At 41.5% G+C, this 22,409-nt stretch overlaps 1 protein-coding gene across 1 annotated transcript in view; it reads right to left on the bottom strand.

Moving 5' to 3' along the window:
• Positions 1-11,245: 11,245 nt before the first annotated feature.
• The window catches only part of ythdc2 (YTH domain containing 2), a 50,339-nt gene continuing 39,175 nt past the window's right edge, over positions 11,246-22,409 (bottom strand). The window contains exons 24-31 of the mRNA XM_029515840.1: positions 21,998-22,187; positions 21,416-21,504; positions 20,199-20,318; positions 17,873-18,021; positions 17,307-17,451; positions 12,913-13,122; positions 12,269-12,451; positions 11,246-11,848 (exon numbers count right to left, since the gene is read on the bottom strand). Coding sequence (XP_029371700.1) covers positions 11,738-11,848; positions 12,269-12,451; positions 12,913-13,122; positions 17,307-17,451; positions 17,873-18,021; positions 20,199-20,318; positions 21,416-21,504; positions 21,998-22,187 — 1,197 coding nt within the window. The 3' untranslated portion in view covers positions 11,246-11,737. The remainder of the gene's footprint in view (positions 11,849-12,268; positions 12,452-12,912; positions 13,123-17,306; positions 17,452-17,872; positions 18,022-20,198; positions 20,319-21,415; positions 21,505-21,997; positions 22,188-22,409) is intronic.

A 22,409-nucleotide genomic window follows, 5' to 3' on the forward strand; every position in this document is an offset into this window, starting at 1 on the left:
TGAACCCTTAGAAATAACATCTAATGCACAAGATATTTCAGCAGAATTTCTTGTTCGACAATTCTAAATGCCTTTCTGATTGCTTGCTTAAATATGACTGGATAAAAGCTGTGTGATAAGGATGAAGGGTTAGAGAGAAATCAGGCAATCGGAACAATCACCTTTGGGTTGTGCTGGAATGTAACGTTATGGGTGTGGTATGTTGGCTAGGCCTGCAACATAACTTTACTAAAATAATGCCTAAACAGAATTCATCCATTGAATACAAATTTAAATTACATTCAGCAGAATCAAATGCTTTGTAAAAATCCTAAATGAGGATGAAACTATTATGGTTTAATTCAGAGTAATCTAAGACAGCTATTATCAGTCTGATGTTATTTGAAATGTGTGTGTTTTTCATTGTGATCTGCACATTCCTTTTTGTGTGATTTGCAGGACTATTGGTCCTGTATGGTAAGATCGATGTTCTTGGACATCGATCTTACCCTTAACAGAAAAGACATCAAATTTTGTGTATTTATTAGTAACTAGGAATTTGTTAATTCTTTGCTTTTTTAAGGGGAATTCTTCATACATATCTATTATAAAGTAAACCAATGTGATGATAATCTAAAACTGTGGAATAAATCTCTGAAATTTATCAAGGAAAAGAAGCTGTCATGTCTTGTCAAATTTGTTAGTGGTGTATGTTTTGTCAAGTCTCATGTCCAAGTCCTGTTATTCACTTCCTGTTTTATTTTGCACTCACCTTTTTCCTTCTCGTTTCAGAACCTAACTTCCTCCCTTTGTGTTTTCCCTCCTATGTGATTGCTGACCCCACCCCTGATTGGTGCCACCTGTGTCCCCCTACCTCACCGTTTAAATAGCCCTTGTCTCCTTGTTATGTTGTCAGTTTGTCTTGTCTGATTCCTGCTGCATGATCACGTCTTTGAGTTTGTGGTTTTTTTAATAACCTGACAGCATTGATGGAGTTTTTCCTCCTTGGGAGCGTTTTTTGTGAATAAACTTTGTGAGTACTGCATTTGAGTCCTCCTTGTTTCCTTGGTCTCGACACTGTTAATTATTTTCTCTTCTTCAAATGTCTCATTTAAGTTAGCCCTGTATTTTTGTTTCCTTTATGTTGTTGTGAGGTCCAGAAAGGTGGGGTGGAGATTCCAATCTGCCACACCCCTCAGACTTTAAAATGACTGTTACCACCACAGAGATCTGGGAAATCTCTGTGGAGGTAACATCCTAGACCTTTATCTGAAGCTGGCATCGAAAGACCCTGCTTTCCCATAAATTCCAGTCCATGCCACAAATCGGCATAAACTTGCCTAACCCCACAGAGAGGTACCCCTTCTCTGACCCTCCACTCGGGTTGGCCTGATAACATTATCAGGCGACGGATGTAAATTGCCACTCAGGAATGCATCCAGGCCAACAAGGACACAAGGATTGATATAATAAGAAATTGGATATTCCAATCAAATAAGAGACTGCAAACACCGGACTGATTCCCCTGCGAGAAGAGGACTTCACAGCTGTTCGAACCATTTTCCTACGAGATAATTTGGCTGAGATAGAATTTACACCGGACAATGAACTATTCCAATTATGTACAACTGGAATAACAACAGCGGCATCTGAATGACGAACCACCAGAACCAATGGCATATTGCCTGAGCACTCACATTCGCATTCACACCTACAATCAATTTAGGATCACCAGTTAACCTATCCATCCATGTCTTTGGACAGTGGGAGGAAACTCACACAGACACGTGGAGAACATGCAAACTCTGCAAAGAAAGGACCCAGGCCGGGAACCGAACCCACGACCTTCTTATTGTGGGGTCGACAGCGCTAACCAATACACTGCCGTGCCCAGTTATAAGTGTTCTGTAAAAAGAAAAAGAAACTTCACACGCAGTCCATAGTCATACATTTCTGATTTTCCACAACCAGTAAAGATGTGCATGAAAATGTTTTGTCTCTTAGTTCATTCGGTTCTGTGCTCTGTGATGTTGTGATTAACTAATAATCATTTAATTGTGTTTTACAGTGAATAAGATAAAACCATGTCCACCGAAGCAAACCCAACAAGCAGAGAAAAATGTACTTATCAAAACGATACGTTTCTCTTTGTTTTTTATATAACTTCAAACTTGGGTGAATGAAAGGCGTAGCTTCAAATTCAAACACCGCCCTCTATGCCCTGAAGTTAAAGGGCGAAATTTGATTGGACGAAATTTGCGCCGACAACCAGACCACACCCGTGCCGTGGGTCGGCCCCCAAATAAAAGTACTCAAAATTTAATTTTATGGAGTCATTATTTGGTGGAGTTCTGGTGAAGTTCTGAAGAAGGGAGCTTCTCTAGGAGACCTGGCAATAACAACCACAACAGAAAAAGAAACTCAGAAGTCAGAATTTAGCCGCTAAGCTACAAGGGCTAAGTTCCAAGCTGAAGCTGAAGCTGCTGGAGACCGGAACAAGTTTGGCTGCACGGCACTCAGCCTCCTGCGTCTCGTGTTGCCGTGGAAACCAGGTCCTCTTGTGCCGCCTGCGGCTCAAGTCTGTTTTCATCAAGAAAGAGAAGGATAATTTGGATATTAACTTAATAACCAAGCCAATCGCACGAAGACAACACTGCCGCTGAAGAGGGACAAGCCAGACCGAAAGCCACTTCAGCCGATCTCCTGCTCTGCGTGGCCAGTTGACTCGTCTACCAAAGGAAGGTGGCGTTTATTTGCTTCCACAGAGGTTTGTTCTGAGTGGTGTGAGGCATGGCTAACAGACAACTGTGAATCCAATTTTTGCTTTAGAGCTCTCCTTCCTCAGACAGACTCCGCCTTGTATGTTAATAAACCATCTGCCGTTCATTCGCCCAAATCCTCAAGAATCACCAGCCGCTTAATTATCATTGTTATATCATGCCATTCAATTTACATATCCAAGCTCACCTGTTTCACCTAGTTTATGCTTTGATTTGCACCTGTATACAATTAGCATGTTTTTATTTACCCCTTTTTAATTAATATAGCCCCCCATAAATTAAGGCATTGTTACACTCCTTCCTTCAGCAATTGTTCTTAAGTCAATCCACAGTAAAGAACATTGACTTGATTGAGACTTGATAAGAGGCAATACCATACACAATCCTAGGCACAACAATGTCTTATTTTCATTCACTATTTTTATTTAATGGAGGAAAATAGTGAAGGAAATTTCAGATGAGGCAGTAAGATCTAGTCAATGGATTTGGGTTAGAAGAGGTAATAGTAGCTGGGGGCCCAGCAGGGGGAGCTCTTAAGATAGACAGACTCTAGAAAGAAGCAGAGGAAGAAATCCAGGAAGGGGAAGTGTATTTAAGTGAGGGTGTGGCCTGTTCGAGCCTATTTGCCACCATGCGGTTAGTCCAGGTGAGTTGGCCTGTGTTGGTGTGTTGATTTTACTTGAATATAGGATTGTTTAGATGAGGTTAGTCGCTGAATCTGCTAGTGTAGCTTGTATTACCTCCACCTCCTGCACCCTCTATACTCTCATGCCCCCTACCCCATATCCCATCCCTACTTTTATCTCCACCTCTTCAATTTCTCCCCCCTACCCGAACCAGGGTCTGTATCCTCACCCCGCTCTCACTGGTGCAATTGGTGAGAGGTTAGTTGACAGTGCTGCTTGAGATAGTTCCTTTTGTGTTTGTGCCTCTTTGACACCATGCAGTTAGTACAGGTGAGCTGGCCTGGGTTGGAGTGTTGTTTGAGTATAAGACCATTTAGGCGAGTTTAGTTGCTGAATCTACTAATGCAGCTTGTATTGCCTCCACCTCCTGCACCCTCTATACTTTCATGTCCCCTACCCAAACCAGGGTCTGTATCCCATCCCTACTTTTATCTCCACCTCTTCTATTTCTCCCCCCTACCCGAACCAGGGTCTGTATCCCCACCCCGCTTTCACTGGTGCAGTTGGTGAGAGGTTAGAGTAGGTTATAGTCGTGCTGTTTGAGATAGTTGTCTTTGTGTGAGGAGCGGTGATGGCTGGCATTAGGGGGTGACTCTGGGACGCCAGTGTTCACGGTCTAGCCTTCTAGAGGTGTTGTGGGCCTAACTAGACGAAACACCGGTGAAAGGAGGTTCCCACCTGATGACCCCAAAGACATGATAGCTATCACCGCTCACTGGCTTAGTTGGATATTATCTGTAGGGAACATAGAGCAGTGTGAAAGTTTGTTGCTAGGAAGGTGATCACTGAGTCTGGTCCATTTTTTTGTCGCACAAGTTTCTTGTTTCTCTAAAAAAAAAAAAAAAAAAAAAGATAATTACTAGATTGCATTTATCTTTCCCTTTTTCACATTGGCTTCTCTACCTAGGAGTTTTTTTGTTTTGTTTTTTTCATGTTTACATTTTTTTAATCCATTTGCATGATCTCCCAGTGGGTCGGCCATATTAAGTGTTATCTCAAAACAAGTAAGGTGCAGTGGAAGCAGACTGGAAAACCTTCAGAGAGTGAGAATGCATCACTGCAGACTTACCACTGTCAAGGTAGGCAGTACAACGGGAAATTGGAGGAATAAATACCACATGTTCAGGCTCCTATTTTTGTCTATATTTTACTCACATTGTTGTCATGCTGACAAAGAAAATAAAAAAACAAGACTCTCACCTTGTCAAACAGATTATGAGTCCCAAAATTGCAAGAACTTTGTCAATTATATATCAATCCGAATGACCACACCAGTAGTTTTACTTGTATACTTATACTCTATACTTTTCACCAGTATTTACATTTTCATTTTCACAACTTTTTCATTAATGTGACAGCTGTTCCTCTTCTTTATTTCATTAAGGAACTCAATTCTTTCTTCTTCCAAACTTCCTTCTGTTTTTCCTTGTGGGTGAGGGGGTAAATAGATGTGTGGGAAAGGAAGGGCACTGCGGCCGCATCGATCAGTACTTTTTAAGAAGTTGTTGTGAGGTCTGAAGAAGGGGGGTGCGGAGATTCCAGTCTCCCACATCCCTATAACTTCAGAGACTATTGCCTCCAACCGAGATTTCTAAGGTCTCTGTTAAGTGCCGTCCTGGACCCTTATCTGAACTGGGCATCCAGAGACCCTGCTTTCCCAAGATCATAAATTGCAGTCAATGCCACAAATCAGCATGAACCTGCCTCACCCGCAGAGAGGTACCCCTTCTCTGACCCTCCACTCAGGCTGACCTGATAACCTTATCAGGCAGTGAACGCAAATTGCCGCCCTGGAGTGTATCCATACTCATAAGGACACAAGGATTGACATAATGGAAAATTGGATACTCTGAGCAAGTAAGAGACTGCAAAGACGCCGGACTGACTTCCCTGCAAAAAGAGGACTTTGTAGCAGTTCGAACCGTTTTTCTACGGGCTGATCTGGCAGAGATAGGATTTGTACCGAATAAACAAACTACTCCAACCATGCAGCCACAGCACCACCTGATGGCGAGTCATCAGAAACAATGGTGTGTTGCTACTACACCTTTCCTATGTACTTTGGTCCACTCATAAATGTCTGAGAAAAGAGAAAAAGAAAGATGCTTCATACACTGCCCATAGTCATGTAATTCTGATTCTCCCTAACCAATCAAGACATACACAGAAATGTTCTTTTCTTTGTTCAATTGTATTCTGTGTGTGTTCTGTGATGATGTGAGCACAAGATAACCATTTGATTGTGCTTTGCAGAAGATGATGTATCCTGCGCCCATTAAATCGACCATGGTGTATGGAGAAAAGTACTCAAAGTTACAAGTTTCTCTGTGTTAAGATGTATTTTCAAACTTGGGTGAATGAAAGGCATAGTCGAAATCCAAGACCGTTCCCATAATGCGATTGGGCTGAATTTGCGCCGACAATCAGACCACGCCCATGGTTCGGCCCTCCAATAGTCGATACAAAAATTTATCAGGGCTGAAGTTGAGAAGTTCAAGGGAGGAGAGCTAAACAAATACAAACGTTTTTGCTCCCTTTTGTTTATTCAGGATTCGGGACTTGGCTACTTGTTAACGAAGGCTAAGTCTTGACTCAAAGTAGAGACAGCTGACGGTTGGGACAAGTTTGGCTGCACTGCACTCAGGCTCAGCATCCCAAGTTGGCAGCCACGGCCGCTTGACCTGAGCCAGTCCCATCCGCCTTTCATTTCCCATTTGGTTTGTGTGTTTATTTGTTTTTTTTTTTGTTTTTTGTTTTTTGTTTTTGCTGTTTGGGTTTTGTGGCCTTGTAAGAGATTAATTCAGACGTTGAGTGAATTATCATGCCAGTTGCACAAGAGACAACACTGCTGTTGCAGAGGGACAAGCTAGATCGACAGCCGTTTCAGCCGAGGACCGTCTAACTTGGAAGGCCACAACGAAAGATCTCGATGGGGCTGCTCTAGCCGGACATCTCCTCTGCCCTCTTCGTGGCCGGTTGAGTCGTCATCCAAAGTAAGGCGGCGTTTATCTGCTTCCTCAGTGGTTGTTCTGAGTGCTGCGAGGCATGGCTAGCAAACACTGAACCAAAATTTTAGTTCAGAGCTCTCCTTCCTCAGACAAGCTCTCCCTGATCCTCTGACAGATGATCTGCCTTTCATTTACCCAAATACTCTAGAGTCACCAGTCGCTTGATCAGTATTGCCCCAGGAAGTCATGACATTGATACATTCGAGTTGTCTTAATACATGTCGTTCTGCTGTAATCTCATCCGTATATAATGAGCACACGATTTGACATATTCCTCATTAGTCAATAAAGGAAAACGAAAATTCTAAGCCATTGTTACACTCCTTCTTTCAGTAATTTCTCTTTAGTCAGTCCACAGTAGATAACAGCCCTTCCAGACTGAGATCAAGAAGAGGCAACACTATGCACAATCCAAGGCACAACAAAGTCAATTGAATAAGTCGGATGAAATCCAGCGACAGATAGAAATCCACAGTTCGAAGGATATCAACAACACAGTCAGAGAGGCGGAAGAGGAGGTTATAAGAAGGGATGCAACTGATACTGAGGTGAATAGGCCAGTCAAAGAGAGAAATATGGAGCAGGAAGCTAGAGTTAAATGGCCGAGGGCAAATAGTAGCAACGAATGGGAGACATTCAATAGGGACTTGTCAATAATTCTGAGCAGACTAGGAGGAAACACAAGCGATAGGTTAGAGAAGATGGGAGAAATTGTTTACTCTTATGGTGTAGAAAGATTTGGGGTGCAGGATAGAAAGAGGGTTGAAAGAGTACAGGTAGCTAAGTCTAGACGGCTAAGAGAAATGGAGAAGATTAGTTAAAGAAAAAAGATAATTAAGAAAGCAGTGGGAAAGAGCTACAGAGGAAGAGATGGACGGAATTAATGTGTTGCAAGAGGAATTAAGAAGTAGGCTAGCAATACTTGGAGGACCTGAATATTTTAGGAAAAAAAGAAAAAAGAAAGAATATGTAAGGACAGCGTTTTACAGGGACCCATTCAAGTTTGATGAAGGATTTTTTTTTAACCAGGAAAAGGGAGGGCAGCTTAAAGCAACAAAGACAGAAGTAGAAGAGTACCAGAGGAATAGAAAAGTTGGAGATAAAAGTAGGGATGGGATGCAGACGCTGGTTCGGGTAGGGGACATGAAAGTATAGAAGTCACAAAAGTGTGAAATCTATTGGTGTTATTATTGATCATTGATATTGACCAACTGACTGTCGGTCCAGAAACAGGACTCCTCCAACTGTAATGACAGCTCTTTCCTGAGCATGTTGTAAACGTGCAACTCTAGCTTTGCCCAACATGAATGCAAGATGTATCTTTGTGCATGTATGGGCTCTCCAAAGCCTTTTGGTTTGATGCAGTGATCCACCTTAAACTCCACCACTTTCTAAAGATCCACCAGCCATGTCAAGACACCAAAGAGAAAATTAGTGAGGTCAGGACCTTGCAAAAGCTGGACCTTAAAAAGGTTCCTTTAAATCCTGCCCCACAATCAAACACCATTCTTAAGGTTTTCTTCTTTGGGTGATTGACTCTGTGATGAGGGAGACACCATACTTTACAATCTCTACCTCCCAACTGGACTTGAGGAACGCAGTGTACTCCCCTTGAGATTGTTTGTGTGAACGACTCTAGGAGCTCCACAAATTGGTTACTGTCCAGCCTTGACACCTCCAGTCTGGTCAGAATCTGGCTTTCAAACACCTTTTCTAGGCCCATGGTGCACAACATAATGTAAGTCTTTGTGCCCTGTAAATTCAACTTCTTCATGCAGCTGGTGGTACACAAGGTTGCTGTTCTTCCAGGGTCTAAGAAGGTAAAGGTCTGCAACACCTTACCTCCTTTCATTGACTTCAGCTGCACAGGAATGATGGAAAGAGTACAGTCTTGGTCCCTGGCCCCAGTACAACCACCTGCTTGCAGAGAGACAAGTGCACTACTTGCTGATGTTTCTTGAGGTTTGTTGCCCCTTTTCTTTATTGTGGATATGCAGGATAGTTGGATGGTTTACACTGCATTCATCACATGATAGACGACTTGTGCATTCCTTGCTTATGTGGCCAATCATCTCTCTTTGAGGAATTTTCTTTAGTTTTGAGCATCTGGATATTAGATGTGCCTCTTTACAATAAGGACAGGCTTCTGATGATGGCTCTTCAGATGTTATGGGCTGCCTTTGCATCTTGTACACAGTAGGCAGAGGGGAAGCTGTAAAGCTGCTTCCTTTGGTGTTGCTCCCGGTTAGCAGCTTGCTCCTGTTGACAGACTTTGTTAATGTGCTTGGATGAGGATCTGAAATATCACCAAAGAGTGGATGAGACAAAACCTTGACTTGATTCTCCAGAAAGCTGACCATATTAGGAAATGTGGCTCTGTAGCCTCGTCGTTCTTGAATGTCACGGGCTGCAGACCTCAAGAATATTCAACTCTTCCATGTAGTGAATCTCAGCCATTGCATTGCAACATCCTCTGAGAAACAGAGCCAAAACATTCAGCGCCTGAACGTCCTCTGCTTTAACAGTGGCCATGCAAATATTTTGTCCATGTAAGCTGTTGCTATCTTTACCAAAGTGTTCTTTCAAATGAGCTTTTGCTCTTTGATAACCTTGTGGTGCCATATGAAGACATCTTCTCAGCAGTTCTCTAAGCTGCCCCCGGTGTACTGTTCTAGAAAATACAAACAGTCTTGATAACTGCTGGTCCTCTCTTCAACACAATGTTCAAACGTCCTCATCCTCACGACATCACTGCCTTCCAACACAGAGAGACATGCCGCAGCAGCAGCTATTTGTGCATCAAGGTCCAGCTGCTCCTTAATTTTTCTCAGTCTGTCACTTTCCTGTCCGAGCTTCTCTTCCTGTGCCTCAAGTTCATGCCTCGTCTGCAGAGCAGCAGCTTTCTGCAGTGAAGCGTGCAGAAGAAGTGCTACGTGGCTGATCTAGAATGGCTTCTCCTGCTAGACCTTTTACTTGGCACATTAGACACGCTGTCCTCAGGATTGATGTCAAAGCAATAAAGCAACATTGATGATGTTCACATTTAAGAAAGAAACCCTTGGTAATGCAGCCACCCAGCGTGCCCTCTGCTGTGGGTGGGCTCAGTCATATGCTGAGTTAGACCAAACATTTCAAGGACCGCAGTGATTTCTTTAGCGTGCCTGTCATTGGCTACATCCACATGCACATTCAAGTCACCTGTAATGACCAAACAGTCAAAATCAGTGCACACAACTGAGAGTAGTTCAGTAAAATCTTCAATAAAATTATTCTGCGGTGGTTTGTAGAGGGTGATATAAAGTATGGAAGATTGTTTTAGCTCCATTTTGAATGACACATAATCAAATGATGAAAAAGCCCCAAATGACAATTTGTGGCTAAGTATGTTGTCACTGAATATGGCACAAACACCCCCACCCCTCTGGTTTTGTCGTGCTTCAGACACAAAATTGAAGTGAGGTAGACTAGACTCAATGAGGACTGCATTAGCTGTGTTTTCGTCGAGCCATGTCTCGATTAAAAACATAAAATCAAGATTGTAAGAAGAAACTGATTAAGAAAGATTAGATTTCTCTGATTGGACAGTCTAACTGTCCCTCTTTTATCTAATCTCTGTGGTTTGACAGTAGTTACTGCTTTAGAGGAGAACTCTCCCTCCCCCAGACCTCTGTACAGTGAAGAGAACCATTTTGATCCCAGATTTCACCAGGCTTTCAAGGTGATCAGCAAATCTCGTGTGATGGTGGAGATGAGAATGATAGTGAAGCTCCTCTGTGGTGCAGGTGATGGAGGAGCTGCTGCATCTGAATCCTGTATTGGGGATGCAGCAGGTGCCGCTGTAGTTGCTGTGGCCAAATCCTTTGCTAGGTCCTTGGTTGGCGAGGCAGGAGCCCTGCTCTTGCTTGTCTCTTCTCTCTGTGGCAGCACAGGATCTAGTTTGGGCCTAATCTGATGCCTCAGAGCATGGAGGTTACCCGTCAGTCGTCTCACGCCACTTCTGTTCAGGTGTGGGCCTTTTCCATGAAAAAATCCTCTCTTTGCCAGAAAGAATTCAAATTCTTGAATTCAAAATAATTCATATATATATATATAAATGTGGCTGTGTTAAAAATAAACCGATAACATTCAAACTCTTTTAAACTGTAGTTGGTATACATTATTTAAATTGTTATTAACAGGAATGGGCCGTAAAATGTCATATATATATATGTACATATATATAACAATTTAAATAATGTATACCAACTACTGTTTGAAAGAGTTTGAATGTTATCGGTTTATTCTTAACACAGCCACATTATAAAAGGTTGTACAGATTTATGCAACCACATTATTTTAGGTTTTTAATCTTTATATTTCAGCTCGTTTTTCTATTGAGTTTATTGATCTTGTTCTAATTTTTTTTACATCAGAAAAACCTGGGATTCTAACAGGGTTGTGTCAACTTTTTTCTGCCCACTGCATAAAAGATATCTAATGTACAGATGCCAGGTAAGGGTCACTGTTGCTCCATAGACCCTGCAGCAGAGACTGTCACTGCTGCATTAATGTCTGAGCTAAGGAAAGTAAAGGGAGTAGTAAAGGGAGAGACTGTGTGATTGTAGAGTGGACCTGAACAGAGTCACGTAGTTGTCACGCTCTAGAATGGCATTATGATTGCTTTGCTTGGTTCAGCATGAATAGGGTCACGCAGTAATAACAAGGTTTTTCTCAGTGTGGTACGAATCAGAGTCAGTAGCTTGTCAAACACTGAGGACATCACACTGATTTAAAATTACATCAATATTTATTTATCATCTCATCATAAGAATACTGATAATGGTGTAACTCAAAACTTCAGTGTTCCTCTCATAGCTTCACACAACACAAGCAACAGTATTTTCTGCTAAATGATTTATCACTATGGTGTCTGCTTATGCTCAGTGCACAAAACTACAAAATAATACATTTGCAAATACAAATATTCATAAGAACTGTGCAATATTGGGAGTGGTTGTTTATAAACCATAAAACAAGAATCCACATCAAAACAACTTGCTCACAACCATTTTGGCCGTCAGATCAAATCTCATCTGTTCTGTCAGCTTTCACCTTGTGGAGAACATCAAAAGTACCAAAACAACAAAACTACAGAAACACAGACTGGTAAAACTATAGTCCTTTGAAATGAGCACAAAACAAAGGAGAACAGAGTGAATTGTATCTCCGCTGACAGTGTAGAAAACAGAAACAAAACATATCATCTAAAAGCTCTTTTCCTGTCATCAACATATCAAATATATGTCTATCCATGTCCAACGTTTGAAAAACCTGGTGAGGCCTCTTGTTGAAATTCATTGCCTGAGCTTTTCTTCCACAGCAGCAACAGTTGACTGCCAACACGAGGCTCTAACTCCTATAGCAGACAGAATTGAGACAGGAAGTGGCTCACATGAAAGAACATGCAAAAAAAAAAAAAGATGTTGTAGAGTAATCTAGTAAGAAAGATTCGACTCCCCACAAGAGACAAAAGAGATTAAGTGTAAGAGTGCTTTTTAAACTGATGATTGGCAAAATCAACTGCCAGATTTTACTTTATTTTTTTTAAGGTTCAAAGTTGTCATTTGCATGTTGCACATGAAATGTAATTTCAATGATTAATGGTCATTAATTAATGAAATTAATGGATAAATTTAGAGTAAATCATCAAACAAAAATATCAAATGTGACACTGTGTTGTTTCTACGTGTTTAAGTAACAGCCTCCTGCATTGAGTATCTGCAGTCATGAGCATCCTCTGACTGGGTCTGTCTCCTGTAGTTTTTGTATCCCTCACCTGTCCGTCCCTGCTGATTTGAACCATCTTGTTGTCGTTCCAGGGATTCATAATGTGTTGGGTGCACTGGAAGGGAAGACTCTCCTTGTTGATCCACTCCACACTGAAAACCCCTCCCAGTCCCACAAAGCCCCAGTCCTGGTGGCTCTCCTGACTGACGACTGAAGTCATGCGGGCATAACCCTGTGACAGAATACATTGGTGTGAGTCATTATTCAAATATATGGTATAAAGTCAGAATAAAAGATGGCATAATAAAAATCAGTGTCATTACTTTGGCTGATATTTCAATTGCGGAATTTGATTGATTTGCAATGGCGCCTTTGCATTTCACATTCACAGAATAAAAACATTCTAAATCAAAATGTCAATTATTATTGTTTACTATGAACAAATATGATTTATGATATATAATTTTATAATATGAATATGATTTGCAAGCTGGGCTTTCTCTGTGAACAAGTTCTAACAATGTACCAAATGCTATCACATATTTTACTTAACCCTACTCAATAAAAATGCTTTGACTCTCTAATTTGTATATTACTCTTTGCTGTAGTTGCGATTTCAATTATATTTCAACTAATTGTACAACGGGTCTTAAAACATGCAGGCTTAAGAGAACCAGTTTCTCTGTTTGCTACCTGGAAACAACCAGAGCCCTGAATAGAGAAGATAAGGATGATGAGGTTCTTCTCCTGGAAGGCCTTTGCAAGTTTTTTTTCACTGTTTGGTGTGGTGGACCAGATTCCCTTCTGCTGAGAAATCTCAATGTTCCTTATGTTGCTGCTCTTCATGATGAAATACCGAACAGAAGAAAAAGCCAGATTAGGGAAAAGTGGCTCAGAACCCTGCTGGGAACAAAAACAGACAAACATTTTTAATTACTCTTTGATTATTTGATAATTAAATATGTGAACTCATGTTGTGACAGATCTGGCAGCCTTTTTTTTTTAATTTTTTTTATATCATATAGTAAATCAAGTCACTTTATTTTCACATATTCACAATGGATGTTAACTTAAGCGAACCAGACTCAGGGTGGGCACCCATCTGCCTCAACTGATTGGATTCAATGAGAGCAAAGGCGAAAGAAGCAGAGCGAGATCATAGGAATTAAATGTACAATGTACAATGTAAAATTTAAAATCAACAGCAACAACCATTACCTTGCGTTAATAATGACCGCTTTGTCAGACTTTTCTATCTGCAGAAAGTTTTAGGGTGGGTTCAGGTTGATGGTCAGTGGAGCATCAGCCTCAATACATTAGGAAATTAGCCATCTCAGGACGAAATGACAGGCCTGTAAACCTGTCTGTGGTCATGAAGTCCTTTGAAAGACTAGTGATGGGCCACATGGAAGACAAAGATGTTACAGAGTTCTGTACATAATGATCATACATTAATGACCTTTCCACTATGTTGGATGCCAATTTGGTCTTCCCTTTTGAACCACTGGAACAGATGAACTTGAAAATGTTGGCTTTGAAGACAGCTTCTTGCTGCCTTTAGCATCAGGTGAAAGAGAAAGTGAGTGGGCTTTTATACCTAAAGTGTTAGGGTGCTGTCCACCTTAAATCCTTCTATCCCTTGCCACTTTCCCCAGATCAGCCTCAGTGGACATATGTTGTGTCCAGTGAGAGTATTACACATCGACATGGACAGAAGAAAGAACTGCAGGAAAAGTGACTAGGTTATTGTGTTCTAGGTGAAGAACCAATTTGGTAAACCAATATCAAAGCAGTGGCTCACTCATTGGATTATAGAGGCCATTGCTTTAATTTATACCCCTACGCACCCTGCACCCATCAGAGGGGCTGTGTGCACATTCTACCAGAGGCCTTGCCACCAAATGGGCCCTTTCAGAGGGATCTCCATCCAGGATATTTGTGTCAGCCCAATCAGGCCATTCAGTGCTTGGTGTGGCAAAAGCTTAGTAAAGGTCACTCATACATGTTACTCACAAAATCGGGGGTATGCAAGTAACTTTTAGGAAACATTAACAGTTTTTACTATCTTACTTGTCCTTTCTATTTCATGAATTTAAAAATTGGTACAGCCCATCAGGTGTATAAAACACACACAGACCACAAATGCCAGAAAAGTTAAACTTGCATCAATCTTCAACAAGTGATGTCACCACTTCTCTTGAACACACTCTTGAACACTAGGACTTCGATCAACTGCACTCTCTCGGTGTTTTAATTACTTTCCCCTGAGGACCGCTTGGTAACTGCTTCTAAATCTACAACCTGCACATTAGATCTGATACACCATCTGATACCAAACTTCAAAGAATGGTTTCCTGTTTTAAATAGCCCTTACTCTTAAAATCAGAGGTGAATCGCTCTCTGTGGGCTCTGTGCCCTCTGCCTTTAAAACTGCCACTATTAAACTTGCTTAATAAACCCAACATCAATCCATTTAACCTGAACAATTATAAGCCAATTTTCAATCTTCCACTCTTGTCAAAGTTACTTGAGAGAGCTGCTGCCAATCCACTATACACCTACCTAAACAACAATAATCTCTATGACAAATTTCAGTCTGGTTTTCAGTACTATCACGCCACAGAAACTGCCTTGACCAGAGTAGTCAGTGACCTACTTATCACTGTTGATCAGTGCTAGTCAGTACTACTGCTTCTTGACCTGAGTGCATCTTTTGAGACCGTTGACCACAATATACTGTTACATTGGTATCTAGGGGACATCATTGTCGTAGTTTCAGTCATACCCACCAAACAGAACCCAACGTGCCAGTTACAACGATCCGATCTCTGAATTCTTGGATGTGAAGTTTGGTTTGACACAGGGATCAGTTCTTGGCACTACACTTTTTCCATTTATATTTTTCCACTGGGTGAGATAATTCAGAGATAATGCATGCTATACTGACGATACACAGCTGTATGTGCCCATAAAACAGTCAAATCACAGATCTAGACACGTCTGTGAGAAATAAAAAAAAATGGATGAACCTAAATTTGCTACTCCTGAATGCAGCTAAAACAGAGCTGTTAGTTGTAGGACCAGCAAATCATAGAGCCCAAATGTTAACATTGATGGCTGTACTATTTTGTGAAGTCCAGGAAGTCATACAGTACTGACTAAAACAAGGAAATTTGCAAATACAAAATCTATTCTGGTCCCCTCTCCACTGGCTAGGTATACAAGCTAGACCTAATTTAAGATACTCCTTTTCAACTTTCTTCCTTCTTGTATGCTTTGCCAAACCACTGCAACACTGCAGCACATCCTCACTGGCTGCAAAACCAGTTTGTCCCAAGGCTGCTATACCTGGAGACACAACCAGGAAGGAAGGAGAACTACCAACAATGCCCCTCCCTCCACCAATGCCTAGATACTCAAGCACCAACCCCTTTGTAAGAGCAGGACAACTCCCAGCAAGGCCGTCTGCAAGAGTGGAAGCAACCCTTCTAGACACTGCCCCGGGATTGGACAATGTGGCTGGCATGCCCAGGTGATTCCGATTGAGGTTGGGTGTAGAGGATTTGTTGCCACGTCCACAACCAAGCTTCTTCAGGGGGTGGTAGTGCAAGGAAAGGCCTTCACACTGTCAGGGGATGCTGAACGAAGCAGCAGCTGGCTTTGGATCAAGAGAAAGGACCCCAACTGGGCTGCAAAATGACCATCAGGGGGTAAAAGCAGAGGGGGGCATACCCGGGATGCCAGGTGTCGCTGTTGAGCCCTCTGCAGGTGTCGTGGGCTTTTCAACGAAACACCAATGAAAGAGGGTGCCCACCTGAAGACCCCAGTGAAGCGTTTAGCCCTTTACCCCTACCCCACTCTAACCAAGTACTGATTATCTAAGGGATTGTACTACCTAGTCCTGTAAGCTCAACTTCAAAAGCCCTGCATGGACTTTCATTCATTAATTCATTCATACCGCTTATTCATTTCTGGGTTGCGACAGGTTGCTAGTCCATTGCAAGGCCAAAACACAGAGACAGACAAAGATGAGCAACCACTCACACTCAGACCTACAGGCAATTTAGAGTCACTAACTAACCTAAACATGCATGCCTACATGTCTTTGGAAACCGGAATACCCGGAGGAAACCCACACAAACACAGGGACAACTGAACTAATGACCTTCTTGTTGTGGGGAAACAGTATTAGCCACTATGTGGCCATACTGGTCTCCTGCATGGACTTGCTCCACCCTATATAACGGAGCTAATCACACCATATACACCAGCACGCCCCTTTTGCTCTCTGGATGGTCGTCGTGACATTCCTCTTGTGAAAAAGACATCAGTTGACTGTAGAGCATTTGCCTACTGCCTACCTTTATTAATTTTATAACAACCTACCCTAGCTCACCTTTCTCCCTTTTAATATCTATCGATAATAAAACATTGATGTTTTTACTTTGACTGTTTTTTTGCTGTATGTGTCACACAAAAGCCTATTCTAGAGTTTCTATGATCCACTGTGTTCTTAACATCCCTTTTATTTGATGTTTAATTAAATAACTATGCTTGTTTTAATTTGTGTTTTAATTGTATTTTTTACATACTGTATGTTTGTCCCATGCAATATTTTAATTGAAAAGTGTTTCGAGACTATCCTGCATGGTGATTATACAGTTTAAATAAAGTTTGATTGATTGACTTCTGATATTTAGTGGATCATTTTCTGTCACAATGAAGAAGCTGATGGACAGCAGATAAAACTGAGAAAGAAGCTATTACTGTCATGTTTTTCTATTTCTTTAATAACTCACATTCTGTGTGTTTGTTGCAGAAGTGGACTAACTTTCTCAGGAAGTCAGAAGGTGGCAGAAATCATTGTGAATTTGACAGTTTGACAGAGACATAGAGCACTCTTAACTTTAAAGGTATACAAACCTCGTGTGAACAAAGCTTAGATTGGAACACAAGGACCATCTCACTCTTCATAAAGACAACATGAAGCAGAGTAGCAAAGGTTGAGCACAGATACAAACAATTTGTACAAGGATACACACAAGGATCACAACAGGGAAAATAAGTATTTGTCACAATGGAATTACCTTTCCCAATGGGGACAGGCCATTTGCAGAGAAGGAGGCATTGAAGGTTGAGGGGTCATCAGAAGGCTGAGCTGTGAGCAGACATGTCTCATCTCCTTGGGATTTGACCTGAAGAAGGCCTTGGTCTACAAAGTTCTTACCAGACCTGAGAAAATGTGGTCAAGAACAGAAAAGACGACTGATTGAGTTAACTAAACTCCACAGGGAGTCAGGCCTGTGTCTCCCCATTGTCACTATGAACATCTCTCACCACTGTCTGGCATAATTTTCATTCACTTATTAGTATTCATTTTTATTCAATATACATATAGTCCAGTCACAGTTCCAATCCAATCCAGCATGTAAAGTTAGTCCAGCACCATTTTATCGTACAATCTGTATTACAGGATATTACTATGATGTACAGTGTATATTTCCAACATATTAGGGTGAATGCCATAACTTAATGTCTGATGACAGACTTTTCATTTTATTCAGTTTTACAACTGTAGTTATTCATTAAATTTTTAGACACAGTTCACCCAGCAGGGGGATAGACACTAAAATCAATGTAATATATGACGTACTTATTGTGGATAGAGGTGGGTGGCTGTGGGCTGTTTGTGCTGTTCCTCACAGAGCCCTTGGCCCCTTCCTCTGATGACATGGGCCGGGGCCGCTGGCCAATCCCAGAGGGCTGCTGCAGGCCCGCTCCCTGTTCCTCTGCTGCCAACACCTGAGGGACAGCTAGAATTATTTCTAGAAACACAGAACCTAAACCCTGACACACACCCAGACACTTCAACTTTTACACATGTATACACATATATATGCCAATATTATGCTATCAAAGCAAGCAACAACAAGCTGTAACTGTATGACCATTGGATCACCAGAATTGTTTTGGAAATGCCCAGCCAAAGCCCTGGCCCAAACCCAAACATACTATGCAATGTTTACTGTTATTCGCAATAAAAACATGTCAGGCCATGAATAAATTCAGTTTTACAGTTGTTGGATAAGTTGGATTTAAAATGAATGAATATCTAATATATACATACATACATACATTCATAGGTTACACAGATCCTTGATTATATAATATCATTTATATTCTAGATTAACGATACATACAACCTTCAGGTCGTCTGTATTGAGGGCTTTCCACGAAGGCACTGACTAGCCAGCCAGGAGAAATAAGTAGCCTCACCCTAACCCCAAAATTAGCAATGACACCATATCCACCTAACCCTGACCCTTTATTTTCATTTATTGAAAAACTACAACAACTGTCTCAACCTAGGATTTGGCCATAATTTTAAGTAAGGTGAGCAGACTTTCTGTTCAGATTTTATGTCAGAATTCAGAACTTTCCCGCATCTTCTGGGCACACACACACAGTGCATATCGGGGCCGCGGATGAGTTTGCGTGTGGTGATTAGTGTAATTTGTGGTTATTATCAGTACAAGCAGAGCAAATCACAACTTTAATGAGTTTGTTTCAGTTTGACATTATTGTCAGTCTGTTAGAAAAACATTGTTATAATCTAAAATTGATGAAATAATCGCCAATAAAGTAGCTGGCTGGACATAATTGAGTAATACGCTATATGGCCGGTGGCTGGCGCTTGAAAGCCCTGTCTATTGTTGGGTGAGCTGTTTATCAATCAATTCAAATTGGATTTCATTCAGCTTACATTCTTAGCCTGTCCACTCTTCCTATAGACTCTGAGACCCTGATTTCCAAATGGGCCCTCATTTATAAAATTGTAAGTAGGATCGTTACTAAAAGTGTACATACGTCCAAAAGCCAAAGTTTGCGTTTGTCAGAAAGTATTCAGATTGATAAAACCCTGTGTATGCACACTTAAAGAAAGCTTTCCTCTATAAATCACAGGCCGGCTACAAATGTGCACACCTGTATCTGCTTCATGTCACGCCCTGTACATGCGCAATTTTAACTATAAATGGCCAATGGAAAGCAACTCATGAATGCGTCCTGCATGTAAAATAAGACTCAGATACAAGTGTTATGCCTTGTTGGAAACGGTGGCGGTTGCAGGAAGAAAAGGTAAAAAAAGACATTTTTCTGAGATGGAAGATGAAAAACCATTCTGTTTGGCAGTCACAGCACTGGAATCATAAACCATAGGAAGAAAAGTGAGTGGCAACATGTTGCTGTAGTGCTCCTGACCTGATGCCGACTGACTCAAAAATATGGAGTCATACCAGTCTCATAATTAATGAACTCTCGCAGGGCTTTTCACAAAGGCACATGCTTTGTTTTGTAGTTGTATTTCACTGTTTCGTAATCGTATTTCGGACTCATGAATGCACATGCTTTATTTCGTAGTTGTATTTCAGACTTCACAAATGTAATTTTGAGGTACACTAATATAATGTCAAAAAGCATATGAATTGCTGAATGTGCATTTACAAAATCTGTACGTTGAGATCTATACGAACAACGTATAGATCACAGCCTGTGACATACACAAGTTTTAGGTCTTGTTTTACGATCCAGGTCATATGGATGAATGACCTGGATGAATGAAAATATACACAGAAATATTGCTGAGAATTTTGGGTTGTCATGTTGTTATGGCTAAATCCTGTGAAAAAAGTTGAAATTCAGAGGAAGATAATACGACATGAAAGCATGGTGGTATAGTGGTTTGTATGTTCTTCCCGTGTCTGTGTGGGTTTCCTCCCACCATCCAAAGACATGCATGTTGGGGTTAAATGGTGACTCTAAATTGTTTGTAGGCATGAGTGTGAGTGGTTGTTTGTCTCTGTCTCCAGGGTGCACTCCACCCTTGCCCAGTGTGAGCTGGGATTGACTCCAGCACCCCCTGTAACCCAGAAACGAATAAGCGGTTGAAGATGAATGAATTAATGATTAATATGACATACAGAGACCAGGGTCTGGATGATGGCCTCATCCTGCTGAGACCAGGGCTTTGAAGGACAACGCATCCGCTTGATGAACAAACTCTGCCACTTCTGCCTCAGTTGAAACACCATTTCTGCCGCCTGACAACAGAATACATAAAGTCAGATAAGACTTGACATTGTTCAGTCAGAGAGGATGTAGCTGCTTTACAGTCTCAGCTTGTTAAGAGCATCTCTGTTTTATCTTCATTTAATGTAAACAAGTTGATTTATCGCAATAGAATTTGAGGACATTTCAGTTTATATTCATTTAATGTGACAACATTTGTTTGATCCACATTTAATGTTTGACAGCTGCACCATCAGGACACTAGGTGTCCCTGTTTTTCTCTTTTTGTTCTTTCACAAGTACTGAATATTTCTCTGCATGTTTGAATATTTTATCTCTGTGTCCGGTGCATCTGAAAGTATTAGGAATCAAGTAAAAACTAATGTCCACTACATCTCAGAAGGATATCTTCTGAATTAGGTCACTTTGTAAGTTTTGGTTCTCTGAGTCTGGTCTTAATGTTGCTGATCTGTGTGGCTGCATTTCAATGAGAGACATGTTCTTCCTTACACTGCAAGGTCAATAGCAGACACTTTTCTGATATGTGGGGTCACAGGTCTTAACTACTGGAAACCACTGGTGTAATCCACAGCACAGGTGCCGTATAAACCAAAGACTAAGGCCTGGTTTATGGTCCTGTGTTAAATCAATGCCATACCTAAGCCGTCATGAACTCTTTGAACTTTTCCATCACTCCATTTCGTCACGGTGCAATTCACTGCCACAGCGGTAGGGGGCTGCACTCCTTTCCTGAATGGTTATCGTCGTTTCTAGTTTATCTTTGTTTAGTTTATGGCTTGAGGAGTTATAAAAGGTTATTCTGATTTCCTCAATGTCTTCCTCAACTTGATCCATGCTCCGTCCATGTACAAAAACAAGATGTTTAAATGGTGGGGATGGCGCAATCTGGAAATACGGAAACGGAAATTCGTTGCTACCAAGCAAACCAATCACAGTCTGTGCTGGGTCTGCGTCGCCTCAACGTGTAGTAACATTTTTTGGGAGGTGCATGTCATGATACGCTGGGGGCTACGGCTAGCCTCCCTATCCTACAATGTAGGTATTGCGTTGATTTAACACAGGACCATAAACCAGGCTTAAGACTGAAAAAATTGTGGTGATCCCTCACCACTCTGTCCAGCTGATATACAAGCTCGCTGTCTATCCTCAGCTCAGCCAGGTCGTCTGGTTCACTGTCACTGATGTTGTCTGGAACATCTGAAGAACACAACATGAAGACACAAAATTGAACAAAACCTCATCAGGATCAGCGGACTGGGTGTCTGGAAAAGTGACTCATGCATAGTTTAACTGTTTTTAACTCGGATCGATTTCAACTGGTGCTCAGTGACTAGGGGACATTAGGTGAACAGTGAATGACTATCAGGACCCATCAGCCATGTGTGTCATCCCATGTTAGTCTCTGAACATAATCTCAGTTCAGAGTTGTGGCGTGGGGACACCCTGCACTGCTCTACCAGTTTTTGACTAATTTTCAAGAGGTCAAGGATCAACAGTCTGCTGTTATGACAGCCTGACTAACAATATAAATATCTTACATTGGGTTCTGATAGACCCTATAATACACAGGTCTTTCTGTCCACCATATTAACAGAGGATTAACCTGGTTCATGTAACCATCACTCCAGTTTCATTCCTTTAACAATAACAATCTGACCTACACATGCAGTTAGTTCTCTGATTAGTTTACCTGAGGCTCTCTGAGCAGCAGATTCTTGCAAGGAAGAGCTGGGAAACTTGGCAGAACCTGCAAAAATCGCCACAGTGATGGGAGTCACCATGGAGCAGCAGCGCACAGTGGCTATCTTGTGAACTCGTCTCATCTCTTCATAGATCAGCCAGTCTGTGGGAAGGGCCTGGGCTGATGTGGCTGAATTGCGCTATGAAAAAAGAACATGAAAAACCACAACACTTCTGTGTCAGAAAGTTTTCTTCTAGCAACACTATCAGCGTCTCTTGGCAAGAAACACTGGGACACATCATTGTTGTCTGAGAAGTCAGTTTGGTGGTATCTTTATATTGCCATGTTTAGGCTTCAATTTTTGGCCAATGAGTATGTAGCTTGGAGGGACAGGATAAGCCCTTAAGACACAGAGGACCAT

Source organism: Echeneis naucrates, chromosome 12 (genome assembly GCF_900963305.1).
Source record: "Echeneis naucrates chromosome 12, fEcheNa1.1, whole genome shotgun sequence".
Lineage (NCBI taxonomy): Eukaryota > Metazoa > Chordata > Actinopteri > Carangiformes > Echeneidae > Echeneis > Echeneis naucrates.